The 23,309-nt window shown below is 42.5% G+C and overlaps 2 protein-coding genes across 3 annotated transcripts in view; one reads left to right on the forward strand and one right to left on the reverse strand.

The window, feature by feature from the left end:
• Window positions 1-2,871, reverse strand: part of SPIC (Spi-C transcription factor) — a 28,809-nt gene extending 25,938 nt beyond the window's left edge. Inside the window, exon 1 of one of the 2 annotated variants that reach the window (XM_040544949.1) lies at window positions 2,739-2,871. The gene's annotated coding sequence lies outside the window, so the exon portion shown is untranslated. The remainder of the gene's footprint in view (window positions 1-2,738) is intronic. The other variant, XM_040544951.1, reaches the window with a different exon arrangement.
• LOC121063987 (protein mono-ADP-ribosyltransferase PARP12-like) lies at window positions 1,489-22,513 on the forward strand. The gene is given in 17 exon segments (XM_040545040.1): window positions 1,489-1,683; window positions 5,100-5,630; window positions 5,632-5,675; window positions 5,677-5,752; window positions 5,755-5,828; window positions 6,743-6,857; window positions 6,859-6,879; window positions 7,921-8,215; window positions 9,126-9,224; window positions 10,259-10,382; window positions 11,695-11,890; window positions 12,475-12,590; window positions 15,156-15,257; window positions 16,246-16,324; window positions 17,620-17,750; window positions 18,409-18,557; window positions 19,352-22,513. Coding segments are annotated over 17 exon segments (2,622 nt in total). The 3' UTR covers window positions 19,627-22,513.
• Window positions 22,514-23,309: the final 796 nt, after the last annotated feature.

The following is a 23,309-nucleotide window of genomic DNA, read 5'->3' on the forward strand; positions in this document are numbered from 1 at the left end:
TTTTTTTTATCACAAAAAACTCTGAAAAGTTAGTGAGCTTTTAAAAGAACAGTTTGAACTGTTGGAACTGATAATTTGAATGAATTTATGTTAAGCAAATATTTGTGATATGTAGATAAGTGGTTTGGTGGCACATTAAAGAAAACAGAATTGCTATTCACTTGTCAACAGAGAAGCCACTCCTATCTCAAAGTGGAAGGGTTAAAGGAGGAATTAGCAGCCATATATGTATATTAGGGCAGTAAATGTTTCTGGGTGATGTATTGACAAATGAAGGCAAAACTGTTCTGAGACAAGAAAAGGCTTCTAAACTTCGGGCATCTCTACTTGTACCTATTTCAATAAACTTTTTGTTTTGGTTGGTTCCCATGCTTCCCATGCCACACAAGTTTCACCTTTTTTTTTTTTTTTTTTAATTATTTTAAATGAAGAGAATGAGAAGCATAAAAACTAAGCTAAAATCAATGGGTTGGTGTTTTTTTCCCCTCATGATCATGACAGCCTCCCTGGTCTTTATAGGAGTCCCTTTGTGGTCTAAGAAACTTTCACAATTGTAAAAAGGGTCCTGGCAAGAAATTTGGACAAAGCCATGCAGAGCCACTTGTTAAGGACATTCTGTATATCTGTGGCTGACATATATACTCCCATTCACACAGCCTTTCCAGGGGTAAATCAAAATCCTGCTGCTCAGGATGTTGCTCACTCACTGCTCATTTGATGATCCATATTGTATTAAAAATATTGTATTAACCCTTAATTAAGAAGTCCTGGGAGAAAGATACGCTTCAGAGACTTGGTTCCAGAAAATACACTGCAAATTTTAGGGATGTATTTACATGTGAGTTGAAAGGGCTCTGTATTGCTCTTCCAACAAGAGTGAGCCTCATGAAATAGCAGATTAGGGAAACAGCCACCAGAGACATGATAACTGTGGCCTCAAAAGCAATGGAGAGATTACTGTCTACGTAAACTCCAGTGAGTTTGGGACCAGACCTAGGAGAAGAGTGCCTGACAGCCCTTAGAAGAATAAAGTAGGGGACACAGGTGATCTGCAGATGAAAAAAAGAATCCAGAAGATGTGGTTTCTGTATGATGGAGGAAACCAGTGTAAAAGGCAATAGGTCTGTATGAAAACAACACCTTTTTGAAGTTATAATGCTGAGAAGAATAAAAGCCTGTGGCTGGCACAATAAACAGACATTTACACCTGCAACTAGTAGCTAAAGCTTCAACAGAATAAAACTATAGCTGTGCCAATGACAAATAAGAGTCACTAACTATATCACTAACTGTACTGTGAGTTTTCAGTCCAAAGTTATTTTTCTTTTCAGAAGCAAGGCCACTTATGAAGTATTTAGGCAACAATGTAACCTGTAAAAAATGCAATTTCTGGCATATACTATTAGGCTAAACTATACTTATAATTTATTTATTTTCTAATAATTTATTTATTTTATTCTTATTAAATAAACAGTTTGATTTAAAAAAATGGGTGTTCTATATCCCATCCAGTCTATACAGTTAGATGATGAAAATAAACTCAGTCCTGAGGCAACTATAGAAAACGAGGATTTGTCCTGCTTTCTGCAGAGGATGCAAGATCTCTTGGACAGCCAACAGCCCCACTGTCTGGTGTTAATCATGTACTGCACCAGAACTGAGTTCTTGCTTCTTGCTTTGGAGGTATGTGTGTCATCTGCTGGTTGGTTGATTTTTAGTTTAGTGTGCCTCTGGGAAATTCCTGGGATTGTAATTGGAAGTTTGTTATACAGAGATCTTGTCAATTAATCCACATTTCAGAAATGCAAGTGATAAGTGAAGAAATTAGTGTAATGCATAGAAGTAATATACAAAAATTACAAGCCAGAATGAATGGACCAGTTGCACACAACATTACCAAAGGTTTAGCCAAGTGTTTAAAAGTAACCATGCTGTCAGACCATCACTGGAGAAAGGATTAGCCCTCTGAACACATGTTTAAATGTAGGTTGAGAAGTGATCAAAAACATTGTCAAACAAACATACCGCGCTTCCAAGCTGTACTGACTGTGCAGCTGTACTGACCAGAAGGTAACGTTCCACCTGCAAACGTTCTAGCTCACAACTAAGTCCAAAATCTACCTTTTCCTGCTCATTTTCCTTACCTGTGTAATTACAAGTTCTACAAAAATGTAGGGAAGGCTCACTATGATGTCTCCATCCAACGCATACAACCCAAAGCTAAAAGCTTCTCCATGCCAGGTAGGGGAAAGGCTAAAACAGATGGATGGGGTGGGAAGTGGATTGCACCACCTACGATTAAACTAGGGATTTTTTAAAGGTTTGTGCTCAAATTCATTGGAAAGTCATTACATTACTCCATTTTGAAGACCAACACATGCAAGATTATGAAATGATGTTGCAATTCAAAATAACAAAACTATCCTTCAACTGTTACTAAAAATAAAGATATTAATGTAATGATTGACACTTGAAAATTTCTAGGGTAAAGTTTTCATAGCACAATAGCATACAATACAGCATATGTTAGCAGAGGTGGCTCACTGAAACTGCTATACCTGAAGTCCCACAGATATTAAAAATCCATGTGCAGGTCCAGCAGCTGTTCTGAAACCATAGGAACCGCTTAAAGGGAGCTTATTACAGGGCCAATGCACAAAGCAGTCATAAACGGTAGGTAGAATAGCTCATAAGCAATTATGTTACAATGGCATTTAAGAAAACAGTTCCAGCCTTACCTTTAATTAGGGTATTTGGGAGGTGAAGAGAAGCCACTTGCCTTATGTGCCCCTGAGGTCTCATGAAATCCATTCTTACACTGGAGATATTTAATTTTACAAATGAAAACTGACTTTTTCATTAGCAGAAAATCCTTCTGAAGGAGAAAATACAATTTTGCTTATATATAATTCATAGGTGGGGAAGTTGTATCAAATCAAAGAGGTACTTTTTTTCTTCCTGAGGAACATGCCACAAAACAAACTAAAGAAACTCATGTGAGAGGGAAAAAGCTATGATTTATTTCGGGTATGCGTTTGGGGACAGGAAGGTACTTAAATTCAAAAGAAGATCTGCAAATCTTCCTTCTGCATCAGTCACCGGCCTCTCTTCTAGTTCAACTTTTGCTCCTGGGAAAACTGACAGAATTATAGGTCTGGCTATTCAGTGACAGAATGGCTTCTGAGCTATTACCAGTCAGGAATGAGATCTACGAATAATGGGATAATTCTGTGAAAACACCAGCTCCGATGTGGCAGTTCACTCAGTTACTGCTCACGTTTCAGCCTAACACACAGCTCATGCTAAGGCCTGGCGTATACTGGGAGCCATTTGGTCAAAGTTGAGCAACACGTTGGTCATTATACAGCTGTCATCCCCTGCAGCTTGCTGTCTCCTGCAGCCATCACCCCCTGCATTCTTGCATATTAACCATGTAGAGGTTTCTTCAGTATCCACTAACTTATAGAAATGGCATAGACCAAATGGATTTGATGATCTTTGTAGACTTGATGTGGACTTCATGATCTTCGGAGGTCCCTTCCAACTGGAACTATTCTATTCTATTCTATTCTATTCTATTCTATTCTATTCTATTCTATTCTATTCTATTCTATTCTATTCTATTCTATTCTGCTTCCAAGCTGGATGGTATAAATACATCAGCTTCCCTGAAAAGCTTTTGAGGTGGATCCAACAACAGCAGCCAAGCTGCCAAGGCTTTTGTGCTTCCTGGTGACAGAGAAGGCACGTGCCCTCTTGCCACCAGCTAGGTAACTATTTTGCTCATAGGTGTGCAAGTTATGAGTTAGTTACGAATTAGAGAATCTGTGAGCAAGAAACTTCATGAATTAATGGAGTGATGACATAGTAAATTCACATTTTAGACTAGTCTTTTAGAGTTCCCTTAGGACAAAAGGCGATTGAGCCCTTGTTTGCCATGTTTGTTTGTGTTCTTTCCTGATCAGCTCATAAAATAAAAATTCATTTACAGGGTACAGAGGTCCCTGTATATTTAAGAGATCCAAATGAACCGTGACACTCCCTCTTCAAAAGCAATCAACAAAATCAAATAGCAGGGATTATTAGGAAAGCAATAGATGAAAGAAAAAAACACTAAAAAGCTACTGTGGACATTTGATGCGCTCACATCTTGCATATCATCTGCATGTCCGCCCCTTAAGGAAAGACTGTGCCAGGAAACAAACAAAGGAGGACAAAGACAGTCCAAGCTATGGGATGCCTTCTATGCCAAGAATAACTAAAATAGATTCAAACTCTTTTCAGTTCGGAAAAGAGACAACAAAGGGGGATATAAGTGGCTATAAAATCAGAAATTGAATCAAGAAAGTGCATGGCGCTTTTCTGTGGTTCAGGAAATCTAATCAGCCGAGGCTGGGAGGGAGGGCTGAAGGGCAGTGACTCTACAGCCTCTCACATTGCCTGCTAGGCATCTGGTGACATCCTTCGTCAGAGGCAGGCTACAGATCTATATGAACCTCTAAGTGACAGAGCATAGCTGTTGTTCTGTTCGATGTACTCGTGTAGCTTCTCATTTTGTCACTCCCTTCCTGGTCTCACAGGGGAAGCAGGAAATAAGAAGAAACAAGGGGAAAGGCAGCCAGATGAACCTTGCACGCAGCAGAACCTGACTGGCAGGAGCAGGCAGGATGCTCGTTCGATGCGACTCACCATCAGCTTTGTCAGTGCCTGTACCTGCTGCGGGCACCCCGGCTTAAACAACAGTGTTTGGTACCATTCTTTCACCATCGCTTAAGGCACTCCTCTGAAAGACGGTGATGAAGTGCCCAAACGACCCAACAAGGAAAGCACGTTAAAAAACAAAAACGTGCTCCCACAGTACAGAGTTTGTGAGCTCCCGGAGGTGAGCACTTTACCTGGCCACACTCCGGTGCTGTGGCTGTGGTACAAAGGGATGAGGTGACCCTGTTTATCAGGCGTTTGGTTCTGTGAGCACTGCAGCCAGGGCAGGGACATTGCCAGCCAGCGTGCCCACGGCTGAGCTTTTAACTGAGAGGAGCATAAGACTGCCCTCCGCAAAGTCTTAGAAACCCGGCACAGGTCAGAAACCTTGGTGAGAGGCTTTCCTGGCGCCTAATGGCGGTCGAACTCACAGGCCAGCCTTTCTTTCTGTGCCTGAAGCGGGCAGGGAGAGTTGTTTGCGGCCTGCCATCCCCCCGGGGCACTCACCCCACACCGGCCGCCCCTTTTTACCGGGACGGACCCCCAAGCCCAGCGGGAGGAGGGAGGCGCAGGGCGCCCAGCCCGCACCCCCGCGCCGTCAGGCGGCACCACGAAGCCAGCCCCGGGGCGGGCACGGCCGCGCTCCGCTTTCGTTTTCGTTTCCTCGGCCGGGCCACAGCGGGGTGGGGCGGCCGGGGAGGAGCCGCTCGGGGTCGGCCAGGCCGAGCGGCTCGGGGCCGGGACCGGGACCGGGGCCGGGACCGGGACCGGGACCGGGACCGCCGGCGGTGCCCCAGCCGTCCCCAGCCATGGCGTTGTCCGCTCAGGCGCTGCGGGTGCTGTGCGCCAGCGGCGGCAGCCTGGAGCTGAGCGAGCTCCGGCAGCAGCTGCCGGGCCGGCCCAGGGCCGAGCAGCTGGAGCCGGTGCTAGCGGGACACGGAGCGCTTCACGCTGCTGCGGGCGGCCCGCGGAGGAGGCGGCGGAGACGGAGGAGGTGGTGGTGGTGGTGGCCACCAGCGCCCTGCGGCTGTGCCCGGAGCACGGCGCGGGCCTGCCAGGGGCGCTGCGGGGCGGCTGCACCTCTGCAAGTACCACCTGAAGGGCCTCTGCCGCAACCAGCAGGCCAGGTGAGGGGCCGGGGGGGCGGCGGGGGGTCCTGCGGCTGAATGCCGGAAGACCCCGGCCCCGAGCCCCCCCCGACCCCCGGCTTCGGGCCGCGGGTCTCGGCGGCCGCCCCTGCCCCGCACCCGGCTGGGGGCGCTGGGGACGCCTTGCGGTTGGTAGGGGCTGGTGGAAGGAGAGGCGTTTTGAGGATAAAGTTTGGTATTAATGTTTATCACAGGCCCGGGGGGCTGCGGCTGCGTTGGGCGGGAGTGTCGGGGGTTTGGGCCCGGCCGGGGGTTCCTGGGTGAGGTGAGAGGGGCCCTGCGCTAGCCCGTGCCCTCCCGGCACGGAGAGGCCTCGGTAAAACCCTTCCTTCCATTTCCGTGCCGGCCGAGGTACTTTAAGTGCTCTTGTTTTGTCTTTTTCAAGGCAGACACAAGAGGTTTCAGACTTGTTTGGGTTGCAACACTTCCTTTCCAGCCCACCGTCCTATCTGGAGCCTCTGCCACTTCCCTGTAGGGCTAGGGTGAAAAGGCTGTTTAGTTTCTGCCCCGCAGAGGCTGTCGCCTCCAACAAACCCGAGCGCTTCGTGCCCACAAAGCTGAGCAGTGTGTGTGCTGGGATTGAGCTGGAGCGAACACTGCCTGGCTTCTCGGTGTTGCCCCGTGCACAGGTGTGAGCTGCAGGTCAAATACGCCGATAGTGTCAGGCAGCGGTAGTGCTGTAATGGCTGTAAATCAGAAATAGCGTGGTAATTATCCTCAGGGTAATTTCGTAGTCTGCTGTGCAAATCACATAATACTTTATAAGGCAGTGCTGCAGATTTTTCTGAAACTAATTTGATGTGCTTTTAAAATGTTTAGTGTAATATAGATGGGGTAGCACAATTGTGCCAGTACGTTACATTCATTTTGCACTTGGCTTTCTTAACTTGTAGGAAGGAATGCAAGTTTGTTCACGACTTCTACTCAGACCACAATCGTCGTGTTTTAAAACAATATGGACTTGAGAATTTTAGCAGTAATGAACTTCATCAACTTCTGCTTCAAAACCGATCCCTCCCTCCTACCAGAGGTGAGCAGTGGTGTGATGGTTTCTTATGCCTGTTTCGGTGACCCTCACAAAGTGGAAGAGGCTCGATGCTAGATGGAGATGTTAGGTATCAGTTTAGTTAGCATAATCCAATGTAATACTTTAAATCTTTTGTTCTCTTACACAGAAGGTTGTCCCTGGCTGGCAGCTGAGCTGTCACACAGCCCACTTGCTCACTCCCCTTTCCCCTGCCCCCCGCAGGACAGTTGTGAGAAAGTTTGAAAGAACAAAAGTGGAAAAACGTGAGTGAGGGTCAGGCTAAGGGCAGTTTAGTAAGTGGAGGAAAGAGGGGAAGAGATGAAGTGTTGCATGTTCACCCCTGCTCACGAGCAGAGCAATGCCCAGCCAGTCTCCAAGCAACAACCACCTGGTAAGAGGACACCCCTCAGCCCCTCTGTTTTTATTGCTTTACGTTATAAGGTATGGGCCATTCCTTGGCTACTTTTGGTCAGCAGTTCCAGCTTTGTCCTTTCCCAGCTTCTTTCCCGTCCACAGCCTTCCTGAGGTGTGGGAGGAAGACAGAGTCTTGGCTGTGCAAGCAGTGTTCAGCTACTGATGAATGTTGGTATGTTATCAGCAGTGTTTTGGTCTTGGATCCAAAACAGAGCAGCATACAGGCTGCTATGAAGAAACTGGAACATGGAAGTTAACTCCATGCCAGCCAGACTCAGGACTTCTACCGTCAAATTCAGGTTGAAAAATTTCACTATTCCTAAACTAGAAAAACCAGAGATTTAGGGTAGTGACAGAATAAATCTGCTGTCCTACACTTATGTGATGTAGACCAAAATACTATTTGCTTGAGAATGTCAATAACATGGCTGTTTTCTGTTGAAAGATGTTTCTGGACATTAGCAGGGGAAAGGAAAAAACTATCAAGTAATCACTTGGAAAACAAGAAGAAAAACTTTTATGTCTTCTAAATGCAAATGTAAAATTTCTTGAATTCAAACAGTCTGAATATATGTGCATGTTATACTTGAATCTTTAAATTGTCTTTTTTTTTTTTTTTCCTTACTCAAGGTCTGCTTGCATTACAACAAAGGTGACGGACCTTATGGATCTTGTACTTTTAAAGAGACCTGCGCCAAGCTGCATGCTTGCCAGTACTTTTTGCGGGGACAGTGCAGATTTGGCAGCAGCTGCAAGAGATCCCATGACTTGTTAAAGTCAGAATGTTACAAGAAACTGAAGAGACAGGGAATAAGCCCAGACATTATTCAGAAACTACCTTCCATTTATAGGAATATGTATGCCATACAAAATAGCAATGGAAGTGTGTATGACATAGAAGATAACAAGTCTTCACCAAGCAAAGGTAAATCATATCATCTTTTGAAAACACCGGAAGAGTCACCATAGTGAATATTCACACAGATGCCATTAAGAAAGAGGAAATTGAATTCCACATCCTGATGTATCTTTTAGGATGGACCTTGCACCCAAGTCATTGGCAGAGACTTGTCTTAAATTCAAGTGGAGTGGATTTCAAAGCATGGTTGTCTGAGAAATATAGTCCTTGGATTTTTTGTTAAAAGAAAAGAAATTAAAAATGGGGGTTAGAAAACCATAACTGTAACTGGAGATCAGGAGATCTTTGATGTGTTCTTCGTGAAAGCACATTAACGAGGGTAGAGAACCATTTGAGAATAGAAGTCGCATTGGTGTGATTATAAACTATTTTCTCATTATTTTTTTCTTTTATATAGCCATTGCCTAGCACAAGAACTCACAGAGCAGTATCCTAGATGCTTCTCAGAGATACAATATTTTGTTTGTTCTTTTCTTTTGAAGTTCCTTAGAATTGTCAGTTACTCTAATTTAACTGGAAAAAAATGGATAACAGAATGGAGAATCCAAGTGTGTGTATGTTCATCTCTGCTATTCTCCCTGCAGTTATAGTTTCTTTAGGTGTCCTTTGATTTACAGAAGTATCAAATTTTGAGACTTTGAATTTTATAGCTGCCTATGTTGAACAACTGTGTGGAATGGACAGATAAGTCCATCAAGAAATGCAGAGGCATTGGATTCTATTCTTATTTTGTGGTGACAGCTAGCAACTGCGTCTGTGGAATTCAGCAGCTATAAGAAAGTCAAGTTTAGGGAGGGTGGATAAGGGATAGGACTCCTGTGCATATGAGGTTATCAAAGACATGTTTATAGCTGCACTTGTAAAAGGGCTTATTGAAACTAAGTATATTAATAAGGCTTATAATTTCCCCCTCTAGAGAGAAAACACAGCTCTAGCCAGGAGTCTTCATCTACAAATAATGATGAATCAGAACAGATCTGTTTGTATCATCTGTACAAAAGCTGTGGTTTTAAAGGTAGGTCGTGACTGTAGCAAGTCCAGTCTATTTGCGTTTTCTGAGAAACCGAAAGTGATAGATGTTTTCCATAGAAAAGGGAAACTTCAGAGCTTATGCTTATCTTTAGTTAAATCGCATCGTAATGCTGAGTGCTGGTAAGAAAGTGTTTGACCAACCCGATCTACCACACGAAAGAGTTGTTTTGTCCTGCTCTGAAGTGTCTAATGCTGGCCTGTGTTGGAGATTGGCTACTTTAGCTGGGTTCAACCTAAGGGATTGCTGAAAGATGGGCGTCCTGTTGCCAAATAACTACAAAGACACTCTGAATTCTGCATTCTCCCTTGTTTCGTCCAGCATTCTTCTGTTTCATCTGTCTGAGCTCGGTATCCCTTTGAAAATGTTCTGACTTCTCCAGAAAAATGCCACAGTGCGACTTTTTTTGTTGGGATGTCCTTTTGTCATCCTTTCCTTCTTAATGTTCTTGACTTGTGATAGCTCTGAGGTATTGCACATCTTCGCATGTGAACTGTGGCGCAGTCATCTTGACTTTCTGTCTTGTTATGTTGCCATTTCCTCTACCATGAAAGCTAGCCTGAAATTTATGCGTATGTGTACTGGTGATTTGTTCTTCTCTGCTGTTGAGGAAGGACTGCCTAGTGACTCGTTGAATGATTTCTGAGTAACACCTGTGATTCCTGCGATACTGCAACCACTGTTTCTGTTGCTAGTGGAATAGTCACTGGACTCTTAAGCCTATTGACTTCCTGATGTCTTTAAATGAGCTATCTGCTGTCCTGGAACTGAACAGTGTTTTTTTCAGTAATATCTTTGTGGGACTGGGTGGTTAATCATACAAAGTTGGGTCAAGTTTTTCTTGATCATGCTGAAAACTTCTGAACTACTGCTTGTAATGATTCCATAGGTGAACACTTGCCATAGCTGTGCATTTGATACTTTCACCAGCTAAGTGTATGTGTGTGCCTCAAATGTTGGAGTCTTCCTCAAAGACTCTAAAAATAATGCATGTCTTATTTTTCATTTTACTTCCATAGACAAGTGTATCAGAACTCATTTTCACTTGCCATATAGATGGCAGGTCTTTGATGGTGATACCTGGAAGGACTTCAAGAATATGGAAGAAATAGAAAAAGCATACTGTGACCCCAATAACATCAGGTATAAACTCTTACAAGATTTAATAGTGTTTGGAGTTTGCCCTCTGGATGTGCAATATTGGACCAGGTCCTCAGTGGCTATAAATTGCTGCAATTCTATTGCAGTCATTACAGAACTAGCCTTGTTTGGCACTCTTCTGCTGACCTGGCTTCATTGATCTGCTGTTGCTCGAGATCTGATCCATTGTGATTTATTCATGCTGAAAGTCTGTATAGGACCCCTTGGGTTACCACATGTGGTCTGGCTGGGATGGAGTTAAAACTTTCTTCTTAGCAGATCATACAGAGCTGTGTTTTGGATTAGTAACTAAAACACTCTTGATAGACCAGTGTTTTAGTCCTTGCTGAGCGGCGCTTGCACAGAGTCAAGGTTTTCTCTGTTTGCCCCTCTCAGCTCAATTCCCCCTCACAAATTAGTTTGCTGGGAGTGGGCAGGAAAGTGGGAGAGGACACGGCTAGGACAGCTGACCTGAATTGGCCAAAGGGATATTCCTTCCCAATAATGTCATGCTCAGCCATAAAAACAGGCCTAGAAGAAGACTGATTGAGTTTTGGGGTTTCCAAGGTGCCTGCTGTTCAGAGACTTGCTGGGCAGTCTGCCTGTGGGAGGTGGGGAGCAATTTGCTTTTCTTTGATTTTTTTAAAAATCATTAGTTATTTATTATGTTCCCCCTCTTCCCTTCACTTCGTAAGCTTCCTTTACCTTGACCCATAAGTTTTCTTGCGTTTGCTCTTCCTGTTTTCTCCCCTCTGTCCTGTTGAAGAGGGGAGGTAAGAGGAGGGGGAGTGAGCAAGCTGCTCTGTGGGTACCTGGCTGCTGGCCAGGGACAACCTGCCTCGATTATTTTACGGAATTATCTGACTCTAGTATTTCTCGCTCTGAAAAAGTAGATAAATAGTTCCTACTGCTGATGCCATAGGAAGTCTTACTCCTCACTAAGGAAAACCTCAGATGAATGATGACTTGTCACATGTACTTTTAAAATCTGTTTTTGGTTGAACTTGTCAATACAGTTTGACCCCATGATTAGAAGTAATGTTCTCTTTCACCTTTTGATGTGGAGGATGTGAAGGTAGCATGGGATTTTTTCTACCCTTTCCTCACCCACCCCTATCCCCACTGTAGAACTGCTAGAGTACCTTGTATACCTGAAGAGGAAAATATGTACAAACACAATACAGAACTGGTATAGTTGTGGAAACGACAGGTTTGTATTCTGCTCTTGAGTCATGTTGACTTAATTTGAAGATTTGTGGCAGGCTTCTGAAACTATGTGTAAAGCTTCACGAACTTTTTTTTTTTTTCTTAACAGATGTAGTAACGTGGTTACTGAAAGTGGCTCTGTCTTGTCCTGCATCTCATTTCTGAATATGTACTGTGGGTGCGGAAAGGTTAGACGTCTTTCTACAGCCTCCTCTGTGACCAAACCCCCTCACTTCATTCTTACAACAGAATGGATCTGGTACTGGAAAGACGAATATGGTCTGTGGAAGGAGTATGGAAAGAAAGTAAGTGTGGAGAACCGGGGAGAATGAGTGCAGAATTACTGAGTAGTGCACAGTGTTTGTTTATATCCTCTCTTTTGTCACCCCCTCCCTCTCACACACACTTCACAGATGGGCTTTAAAGGTCTAATGAGATGCTTCCCTGTGTATTTGACTGGTTCAGATAGAGTGAGTCATAGTCACTGGTGAGTCATAGTCGTTATTGACAGATAATTCTTCAGTGAGTCATGTCAGATAGGATCACATTAATACATTCTTCTCACTGCTCCAAACTAAAACTTCCTTTCTGAGGTTCCAGCAGCACTCTGTGTCTTTGCTAAGGTCTGCTGGTGAATGTGCAGTGTCAGTAATAGTGGTCACTGCCAACTCTTTGCTGTGTAACTTCAGGCTTCATAATACTCCTTGCTTTGTCTTAGGGGCAGTTTCCACAGTTTTCAACTGATTAATAGATTTTTTTTGCATGAGAGCTACTGTCACTCATGAAGTCTGGTACAGACTGCAACCACCTTATGACAGTTGTTGGTTTTTGAACTTGCTTGTATAAAACAGACCAGGAGAATCTCTTTCTTTTGGTTTTGGCCTGACAGGATGATGATCATGCAGCTGCCACTGTCTCCAGTGATGACCTGGAGAAAGCTTATATAGCCAAAAGTTCTCCAAAACTGTACTTCAAAGCTGGAAAACATGAATATGAACTCAATTTGGAGGTATGTTCCATTTGCCTTTTGTTGTTTTTTGTTTGTTTGTTTCATTTCTCTCTCTTTTCCTCTCTGCCAGGTTATTTATGGTTTTAAAGTACATTAGTGCAGGAGATGAATTTTTCCTCTTGTAACTTCGATCTGTGTTTGCTCAGAGAGACAGAGCTCCTGTCAAAGTTCTCAGAATACGAACAATGGCTTCCCTATTCCTCCAAACCTTTATTTTTTTTACGAGTTCTTGTGCTAGACTTAAAAATGTCTACCAGCAAGTGAAAGGGTAACTTACCATTGATACTAGTACCAACACTGATGCTGAGAAGCTTCTGGAGACTTGGCAAGCTTGCTTTTGTTCTGCTTTAATCAATGGCTAGCAGAAAAATGAATACTTGGGCAAGGTGTGAGGTGATTCTTTAGCTTGGCAAGATTTGTGCAGACATTTTCTTTGCATATCTCTGCCTGTCTGGAAGGGCTGAGGAAATACCTTGAGTGTGTCAAGGTACAAAGATGTGTTTCCCAAGAGTTCGGGAAATTTAAGCCATTTGTTAAGAATGTGTAGCTGTCCTCTCTAATGCAGCTGCTTTCCTAAGTATCCTTTTCAGAGACGGTGGAAAACAATCAACCTGCCTGGACTGTCATGTTGCTGTAGTTGCCTTTGATCCAGCTCCCCATTACTATCTCATTCTGCATCAAGAAAACAAGCAGAAAGGGCATATGTTGTTTGCAATTCACTTGAAAGCAGTACTAGAATCTTCTCTACAGGGTGGGGAAACTTGTTGGCTTAGAAGAGGAAATTGCATAGTAAATTAATCCCTTTCCTAAGGTTTTGTCTTTTTTAGTAATCTAGGCAAATAAATGCAATGGAGACGACTTCTTCCAAAGTTTGCTTTCTGTGCATGGTACTGCCCAGAGGTGGCTGGTGCTGGTGGTGGTCAGTAAAAATGAATGGCCTATGTTACCTGTTAGCTTTCATTTATAGGGATGGAAATCTACAAATACATGTAGGAAGACAATATCTTGATTGCAAATTGAGAAGGAGGGGATACAATCCATGGAGCAAAAGTAGATAGTTATTTTACAGTGATCCTTTTCATAGAATTACAGAATCATCAAGGTTGGAAAAGACCTTCAAGATCATCAAGTCCAACCATCAACTGATATGACTAAACCATGTCCGTTAGTGCCACATCCACACATTTCTTAAACGCCTGCGGGGATGTGGACTCCACCACTTCTTTGGGCAGCCTGTTCCAATGCTTCACCACCCCCTCATGAAGAAATTCTTCTTAATGTCCAATCTAAACCTTCCCTGGCACTACTTGAGACCATTAAGATAGGAGATTTTCAACTGAGTAAAGCAAGTAAGTTTGAAGCCTTCGGCCTAGTGAGGAAAAGACTGGCCACACATTCTCAACATATTCTAATTACTCAAAAACAAATACATGATTTTCTCCAACAGCTGGCACACCCTCATGAATTTTAGGGCCTAATTTCCCAGCCCTGGCTCCCAGGCCTGTGAGAGATCCATCCCTCCTCTCCATTCAAGACATGCACCTCTTGCTGATCCAACTCATATTTCCTCATAATTTCCCCAACTCATATTGCCTCAGACTGCTGTAATTGTGAATAAATGTGAAACAAACACTGATGTGTCAAGAAAAAAGTAGTTAAGATCAACATGACTCACTGTCGTGACCAAGTACATTTTTGGTTAAGAGTGGATGAAGGAACAATGAAGGGAAAATATTCATCCAGTGTCTATCATTCCTTGTAAAGCTTATAAAGCAAAACTGAAACTGGAATCCTTCATGGAAACTTGAATTCTCTTTGAGCTATAGAGATAGACCGTGGGTTCCACATCCTCCTCTGGCTTCCCTGTGTGTGACAAGAAGAAAAGCTTGGTTCCTTTTTTTTCAGCATTTTTGGCAAAACACCTTGTCAAATTTTGCTGCATTGCAAAGGCTTTCTGAAACACCGTGCTGATTGTTGTGTGTCCAGGTTTCAGGACAGGTTGCGATAGAGTTAATTTTCTTCAGAGTAGCTGGTATGGTGCTGTGTTTTGGATTTAGGATGAGAATATGATACCACAACGTGTTTCAGTTGTTACTGAGCAGTGCTTACACTGAGTCAAGGACTTCGGGCTTCTTGTGCTGCCCCGCCAGCAAGTAAGCTGGGTGCACACAAGAGGCTGGGAGGGGACACAGCCAGAGCAGCTGACGCAAACTGACCAGAGAGATATCTCATACCACATGGCATCATGCTGAACAATAAAATGGAGGGGAGCTGGCTGGGGGGGGTTGCCATTACTTGAGGACTGGCTGGGCATTGTTTGGTGAGTGGTGAGTAATTGTTTTGTGCATCACCTGTTTGTTTTAATTATTAATATTATTGTTTTCTTTCATTTTCAATTAAACTGTCCTCATCTCAGCTCATGAGTTCTTGCACTTTTACCTTTTTTTCTATTCTGTCCCTTATCCCACTGCAGGGGAGTGCGTGAATGGCAGTGTGGTGCTTTAATTGCATGCCAGGTTAAACCACAACTTTTTTTTTCTTCCCTTTTTTTTTTTTTTTTCCCCAGCCATGATTCAGAAAAACCTTCGCTATACAACAGAGAGAGAAGTTTGCAGAAGGCCTAAATTTGTGTGTCAGACAGAGGTAGAAAAGGCAAGAGCAAGGTAAACTACATGCAACTGCTCATTCTGGGGTGATGGATAATAAGTAGTGCATTGTGAATGTAGTATCTTGAAGGGTGTTAAGGTGAAGGAGCAGCTGCTAAGGCAGTTGGAGGAGGGACATAACTTTCCTACATCAGTGTGTAGGCAGGTCAATGTTCCAGCCTGGCCAACAGTTTTAAAGCAACTCAGAAGCCTTGGGGGTGAAGGAATTTTGGGCACGGCCACAGAAAGTAGGAGATAATTCAACGTGTAGCAATGTTGTGAGGATCTGCTTATTACAGGGAGCTGTTGTATTAAAGCAGCTGATACACATGGAAGCAATAAAGTTTATGCACACTAGCCTTTTCTGACATCTGAGATCTGTTTTCAAAGCTAGGTATGAGTTTAGAAACAACTATTGTGAGAACAACCATATGATCTGAGAGGTACATAGTAGTCGGCACAGGTGGAGACAGAAGGTGGGATACTGCAAAAGAAGTTTTATGTAATTCCATGTAACAAACAGCTTTTTTTTTTTTTTTTATGCATTCTCTTGCAGCACACAGTGGTTTCTTTAAACAACAAATGAAAGAACAGTTAAACATACTAACTGAAATGGGGATGGAAGTAGCAGGGGAGGGCTGTATCTGTCCTGCTTCTGACATACTGATATGATAGTGGATGCATTTTTATGTACCCAGTTTATCAAGGCTTTAATGTGTACATTCAACTCTTTGCAACTACGAGAACTAGTTTCATCTTTAGTTCAGTGTATATCTAAATTCTTTGCTCATTTGGCATCTTCCTTCCTGCCATAGTCTTGACATAATGATTTGGAAAAATATTTTCATCTGCTGAACTGAAAAGACAATTTTGAAATGTTTCTGAATATGTTAAGTTGCCTGTATTTTTCCCTAAACTTGGCAAAAACATGTAGTATCATATGCATATAAAATGTAAGTATTTGTTGTGTTTTAATTGCCTATTTGTAATGTCTTGCAATGTACAGGGGCTTTAAGCGTACAGAAGAATTTAAGGGTATTCCAGCTCACTGGGACAAATCCGCCCTGCCTGATCTGGGATTCAAGGTTTGGAGGTTTTTGTTTCATCTCTCCATCTTGTTCGCGTATGCAGGTTTGTTATGTCACAGTGCCCTTGTAGATGACTGTTTCATATGTAACATAATGCAGAGGTATTGGTGAGTTTGAGCCTGATAACACACTGGGCGAGCCTAGAGGTGAAACTGGAACCAAGTTTAATCTAGCAAATAGTGACAGTGTAACTATGGCAGCATTGATTTTTACTGCTACATATTAATCCCAGTCCTTGGCAAACTGGCCTGAAGGCAAATTAACATATTAGCAAGACTGTTACTGATGCCCAAGATGCTTAGCTTTAAAAGCAGTCCAGCATGTCCTGAAACATCAGAGATGAACTGTGCCTCTGAACTTAAGGGTAGCCAGTCCCTGAGGTTTATGTAAGTAGACAGCTGTACATCTATGGAGAATTGCTGAAATCAGGTTGGCACGAGGATGTTAGCATAACTCCAGTGAAGTGAACTTCTTTTTACCTCTGTAACACAACCAGTTAATAGCTGCATGACTTACCTTTGTTGACTTTTTGCCTGTCTCCACCACCATCTCTGTCAACTGTAGTAATTATGCCTACAGAAGAGTTCTGATATGAATCATTAAAATGGCTAACCTGAAAAATGTAAGGTGCACGTCCTCAACAAGTTGTCAATAAAGAATGTCAGCATTAGCCTTCCCTGTTTTTGATGTTTTTCAGGGAAACATGCAAGTAGAAAACTTTGCTTGATTTCAGGATTGTTATTTCAGGAACTGATTTTTGGCAGCGTGTCCCTACTCTTCCCTAAAATGGTTGATAGATAAGGCCTTTTCAATTTATTTCAAAACTTGACAAGCAGTGGAGGTTGTGTTCACTGGCTGTAGAGTGAGAAACTATAAAGATTTAAGGATCATGGGTGTAGAGGTACTCGTTGATTTGCTGCAACATAAATTCTTCATTCTTTGTTTTTATGTACTCATTTCTTCTATGTATCTGGGTCCTGTTCGATAAGTGCATGCACATGTATCTGGCGCAGAGAGCAAAAGGGGTTGGTTGCACAAAAGTATGCAGCTCCTTCAGTGTCCTGTGGGCAAGCAACCTGGGTGTCTTAACCCTTAGTAGTTCACGTTCCCTAGCTGAGTTCACTTTTAGAGAGTAGGGATCTCTAATCTGCCTTTTATCCAAGAGTATTTTTGCTGTTCGTATCTCCATTTCACAGAAAAGACTTTAAAGGTCTGAGTAGTGCACTAGGTAGGGTGGCTTTGTTATGATTTAGTAAAAGATGAGAGCAGCTTTTTAATCTCTTCCCCTACAGCTGATTGATCTTGACAGTTCTTCTGATGAATACAAGAAAGTCAAGGCAGACTTTCAACGCACAATGCCAAAAACAGTTATTAAAAGGATTCGTAGAGTTCAGAACCCATCTCTCTGGGAACTGTATCAATGGTACGTGTAAAGTACTGCTCTGGTATGTGTGTATGAAGTTTGTTGTCTCTGCAGTTAGTTGTATGCTAAAGATAGACAAGCATTCCTGAAATGCAGCTGCATTTCACAATCTGTTCGCACTCCCCCACTGAAATACCTAGCCAGAATCAACACATAGATAAAGATGTACCAGCAAAACCAGAACTCAATCAAGACGTAGAGCTCAGAATAATCAGATGAGCTCAGTGGGAGGAAACCTTTCTTCTGAGCAAATAGTTCTGATGTTGGCCAGGCCTGTGTCTAGGCCAGCTGCTTTCCACTAAAGCCTTGAAGCTGGAAGTCAGTCACATCTGGAGCTAACACTATTTTGAAGCTGGTCAGAACTGAAAGCTTTTACAACTCAGTGCAACACTCATTGAGGGAAAGCCTTAACATGAACTTCTGCGTTTAGCAAGTAATGGTAATCTCCCCCGCTCCCAAGCAGTGAATGGAACAAAACATTTTTACTTTTTAAATATCTGGAAGCATTTGTGTACAATGAAAGCATATTTGTACCCGGCGAGAAAACACTGTACTGTGTCCACCCAAAACTTAGGCATTTTCAGAATTTGTCTCTGCTAGTACAGCTGGAACCTGTCTAGTCACTGTAGAACTACAATGATGCTGCTTCTCATTGCAGGCAGAAGGAACAAATGCAGAAGAGCAATGGTGGAAAGACAGATGAGCGTTTTTTATTTCATGGGACCAGCAAAAAACACATTGATGCCATCTGTCAACAAAACTTTGACTGGAGGATCTGTGGCCTTCATGGGACAGTCTATGGCAGAGGTTGTTTTTCAGCTCTTTCATTAACCTTAGGCTTGCTAAAAAAAATCTCAGTAGCTACTACAGAGGTGTAAAGTTAGAAAGGGGGCACTTGACCATTCTGGGGCTTGTTGTGAACAATGTGTGTGACTTTGGCAATGATCATTTGGAGCTAAGGCATAATGAAAGGCCTTGGCCTCTGTGCTCCATTCTGTCCTTGAACAAAAACAAACAAGCTTAGTCCAGGCCTACTTCTGTTGCAGTTTCTCCCAGCTCCTGCAAATGCAATGTGGCATTAATTGTTTTTTGCCAGAAGCATAAATGCCATCCTGGTTACAAGCTTTTTGCCTTGTTAGAAAATTATATTCCTACCCACTGTCCTTTATACAGGAAAAGATCAACTTATCAAGTGGAACAGTCACGAGACATGCTGACTATCCACCCATGCAGCTGAATACTTAGAAACTATCTGAAGTAGTTTTAATGACTTTTAGTAGCCTCTATCAAAAGAGGAACTTGGGTGAGAGTGGGGAAGGTGGAAGGTTGGGGGTGAGGAGGTAAGCCTTTGAGGAATATGACCGTATTTAAAACATGTTAAAAAGCCACTTGTGTGGCTTTTTAACATGTATGTTATGGAAAATAAAAGCGTAGGTAATACATAGTGGTTATTTTCACTAAGAAGGACATACAGGACAAGTGAAGGCTTTGGAAGGGTCATTCCTGAACTGCTCCATGGTCGTGAGTGTGCTTTTACATTGTATTCTATCTTTGCCTGCAATTCTGGTGTCTTACCAACTGTCTTGGTGTCTTTTCTGCAGGAAGCTATTTTGCAAGGGATGCATCTTATTCTGACAACTACTGCAGGGAAGACTCATCCCCCAAGACCATGTTTCTGGCACGGGTGCTGGTGGGAGAGTTCACTCTTGGTAATTCTTCTTATGTTCGTCCTCCCTTGAAGGACGACCAGAACTTCTATGACAGTTGTGTGAATAACTTTTCAAACCCTTCTATCTTTGTCATCTTTGAGAAGCAGCAGATTTATCCAGAGTATCTCATAGAATATGTTGACCAGATAAGTGCAAGATTGTGGTAGCAGCAAAACAAATCACTGTTATGTTTAGCTCTTACGAACACTTTTCTAGTGTTGGCATAACCGAGAAAAGCGATTTTTGTAAGTTATGTACTTGGGCAGGTGAGCAGTTAGATGTTTATTCTCTCTATCCTTCCTGTGCAATAGAAAACAAAGGGTAAAAAGACGCAAAGGATGTTTTAGAATTAAAATCCTCAGTCCGTCTCCTGTTTTTAGCAGGTGTCAGCTTTTCCTGTACGCCTAGCATTCTGAGGCTTCTATGCATTTACTAGGTGGAGCCACTGATGGTTGTAACATGAAGATTGGCTATGACTGCCAAGTTTAAATAACATTTTGTTACAATTGTTTCAGGATAGATCTTTACCAATGTTCATAGTTCAGAGGTTGTCGCCTTCTACCTTTTTAACTCAAAATTTGATAAAACCTGCTTTTTTAACCGTCTCCTGCAACAGTAGACATTAAAGTGTTTGCAAATGAGACTGTACAGCCTGTTTCTTGTAGTTAACTCTTTGCATAAATTCTTAGCAGCACTGTTTTTTTTGTCTCTGCATAACCAAGAAAGCCTTGAAAATTAAAATTTCCTTTGTTGAACAGGAACAGAGACTTATTTTCACTTGTTAATTTCCTCATTTAAAACAAGTAGCAAAGATATGAACCAGAACAAGGGTTGCTTTGAGCTGTGATACTTAAGCAGCTGACTTTTATCAAGTAACTAACCTCTTTGTTTAGGTTTGTGAGAGCACAAAGTTTTCATGCCTTTTGCTGTGCCTACAAATGAGAGAGTGCTGGCAGGTGTGGGGTGAAGAAAAGAGAAGGCAACTTCTCATTTAAGACTATCATGCTTAGGAGTGAAATGCAGTGCTTGTACTGCTTGATTAGCAATAAACTGTTTCTTTGAAGTATATTCATGGTTCTTTTATAACTGCTGTGAAAGACAGGGAATGACTATCTCCTGCTCTCATTAGGGGTACTGCCCCTTTAGTTGCAGGAGACACGCTGGTTACCTATGTAATCAAGGTGTCAGGACTTCCTTGCCAGAAAAAAAAAGTAGTTGACTGTGAGTAGTCTTCAGCCAATGAGCTGAAACTTCTAAAATCTCAAGATTAAGTTGAATAAGTTAATTGTTCTCAGCAAAAGATGTTGTATGTTATTACTGTTGTATGGTTGGCATATGCAGATAATCAAAAATCTTGAACTGTCAGGTCTTTCTTAAGATTAAAGTTGCTGATGCATAGATACTTACATCCTGCATTTACCACTGCTTTAATGCTCCTAAAAGAGTACTTGCTAGCTATAGTTTACCACAAATCTTTAAGATAGGTTTTGTCTATGACAAAAAGGGGACCTCATCACCTTCCTCTTAGGAGGAAAGGCTAAGAGAGATGGGCCTGTTTAGCCTGGAGAAGAGAAGGCTGAGAAGGGATCTTATCAATGTATATAATAAATATCTGAAGGAAGGGTGTCAAGACGTTAGGGCTGCACTCTTTTCAGTGGTGCCCAGCGATAGGATGAGAAGCAACGGGCACAAACTGAAACACAGGAAGTTCCATCTAAACATGAGGAAGAAATTCTTTACTGTGAGGGTGAAGAACACTGGAACAGGCTGCCCAGAGAGGTTGTGGAGTCTCTTTCTTTCTCTGGACATGTTCAAAACCTGCCTGGACGTGATCCTGCTTGAGCAGGGGGGTTGGACTCCAGGTGTCCCTTCCAACCTGTGACAAAAATTCTGTGATTCTGTGACCAAAAAAAAGCTTCTCTCTACCTGTATTCTATAAGCACTTTTTAATTCTTCTGAACGCTGGTTGACAGGTGTCTGTCAGGCAACTTTTTATTACTTCAGTGCCGTATACCAGGAGCTGAGCCGTGATTAGCCGGAACAAGGTTGTGCAGAACTCCTTTTTATATGAACTGTAAAACTTAGCAGCATGATACCTGAATGAAAATACCCCTTTTCATGTTTAAACCCAGTAAGATCCAGTAAGTATGTGGAAAAGCAAGTTGAATATGTTCTTTCTCATGAAAGATTTGTAATAGAACATACATGATGAGTCTAATGTCAGCAAATAATAATTCATTGAAGACAATATAGAATCATAGAATCATTCAGATTGGAAAAGATGATCTAGTCCAACCTTTAACCTAGTACTAAAGTCCACCACTATACCATGCTACTAAGTTCTAAATCTACACAGCTGTATGATGTATGAAAGCTTGAGCTACATGTGCAGAAAAGATTTTCTGCCAAAACAAAGACATGTTCATCAGTATGTTTATGGCAAATGAGAATACTGATGGCATATGCCTTTCTTCTGAAATAGCTAAAGTCGTTGTTGAATACTTGAACCAAGTGAAAAGTCATTACACTTTTGCCAGAAAACGGAAACAAATATTTTTCATGCAAAAAGTTGAGATTTTTTAATAACAATTTTGATGGCTAATTTGGATAAAATTATTAATATTTTTAAAACCTTTATTCCTGGGGGGGAAATAAAAGGGGAGGTGGGTGTCTGTGCGTGTGCGTGCATGTGTGTAAATGTGTGCATAAGTAAAGTAACAAACTTGAAGAAAATGGCTGGGTGTGTTACTTTGTCATCTCTTAATTTCTCCAGTAACACCCAAAAGAGAAAAATCACCATGTTTTCTACTTTTGAAACTGCAGTGGTAAATTTCTTGTGTATGACAAATAAAGAGGCATTCAAACCACTAAATTTCTTGTATTCCCCTCTCCTCTGTCTAAGAGCACTGTGTTTGATGACCTTTATGAGTTCTTGGAAACTTCTTAAAGATGTTGCTGTTAAGTATTGGAATCCCTCTACAGCTGTCAGGATTGAATTTAGAAATGAACCAAGTTAAAAGTTGTTTGCATTAAAGCTAAACTTTAAGCAAAAAATGATATTGAGTCTCTTTTCTGAGTGATAAGGATCTCTCTTTACTACTTAAGACAAAGGAAACAGCATGAACAGTGTAATAGTCTTTCACTCTCTCTCACCCTCACTCACTCCCATGCCACAAGAGGAGACAGATAAGCTGTGGAGGTTGTTTCCTTCTCCTAGTAACAGGTACATTCTGCTAAGACAGATGGCAAGCCTGCAGAAGCCAAACAGCTTTCCTGTGCATGTCAGTAGTGCAGTGCAGAGCATGGTAGCTTATGGCTTGCCCCTGCACCAGCCTGGGCACAGGTCTGACAGCCAGCCAAGGTCAACCCACCACACTGCTTATGAGGCTGACCTGTAATCAGGTGTGTCAGGATATTCTGCCTAGATTTTATAAACTGTGGTAAAGTCCTGTCTATCAGTGGCAGTAGCAAAGGAGTGGCAGCGCACCAGCCAGTCGCGATACCTGCAGCAGGGGTGGTGGATAAAAGGAACTTCGGTGGCCGACACCAGCTGGGATAGTGTGTTCAGTGCTGCGTGGCTTGGAGAGGACTTGCACCTACATTCACCTCTTAGAAACCATTGCTCAGAGCTGGCTCTGAGCTGAAGGGCAAGTGAGAGTTGTGGAAATGCTGCTTCACCAGGTATGCTTTTTCCAACACAAAATCCAGGAGGGATGACTTATACAGCCAGGGTGATTCGTACTTACTCATTTCGCTGTTTCATACCCAGGGTTATTGGTATTCACCCATTTTACCAGGAGACAGACTTCACAGACCATGTCAAACTCGCTCCTAAATAGCTCCCTGGCAC

This window comes from Cygnus olor, chromosome 1, assembly GCF_009769625.2.
Source record: "Cygnus olor isolate bCygOlo1 chromosome 1, bCygOlo1.pri.v2, whole genome shotgun sequence".
NCBI classification, from domain to species: Eukaryota; Metazoa; Chordata; class Aves; order Anseriformes; family Anatidae; genus Cygnus; species Cygnus olor.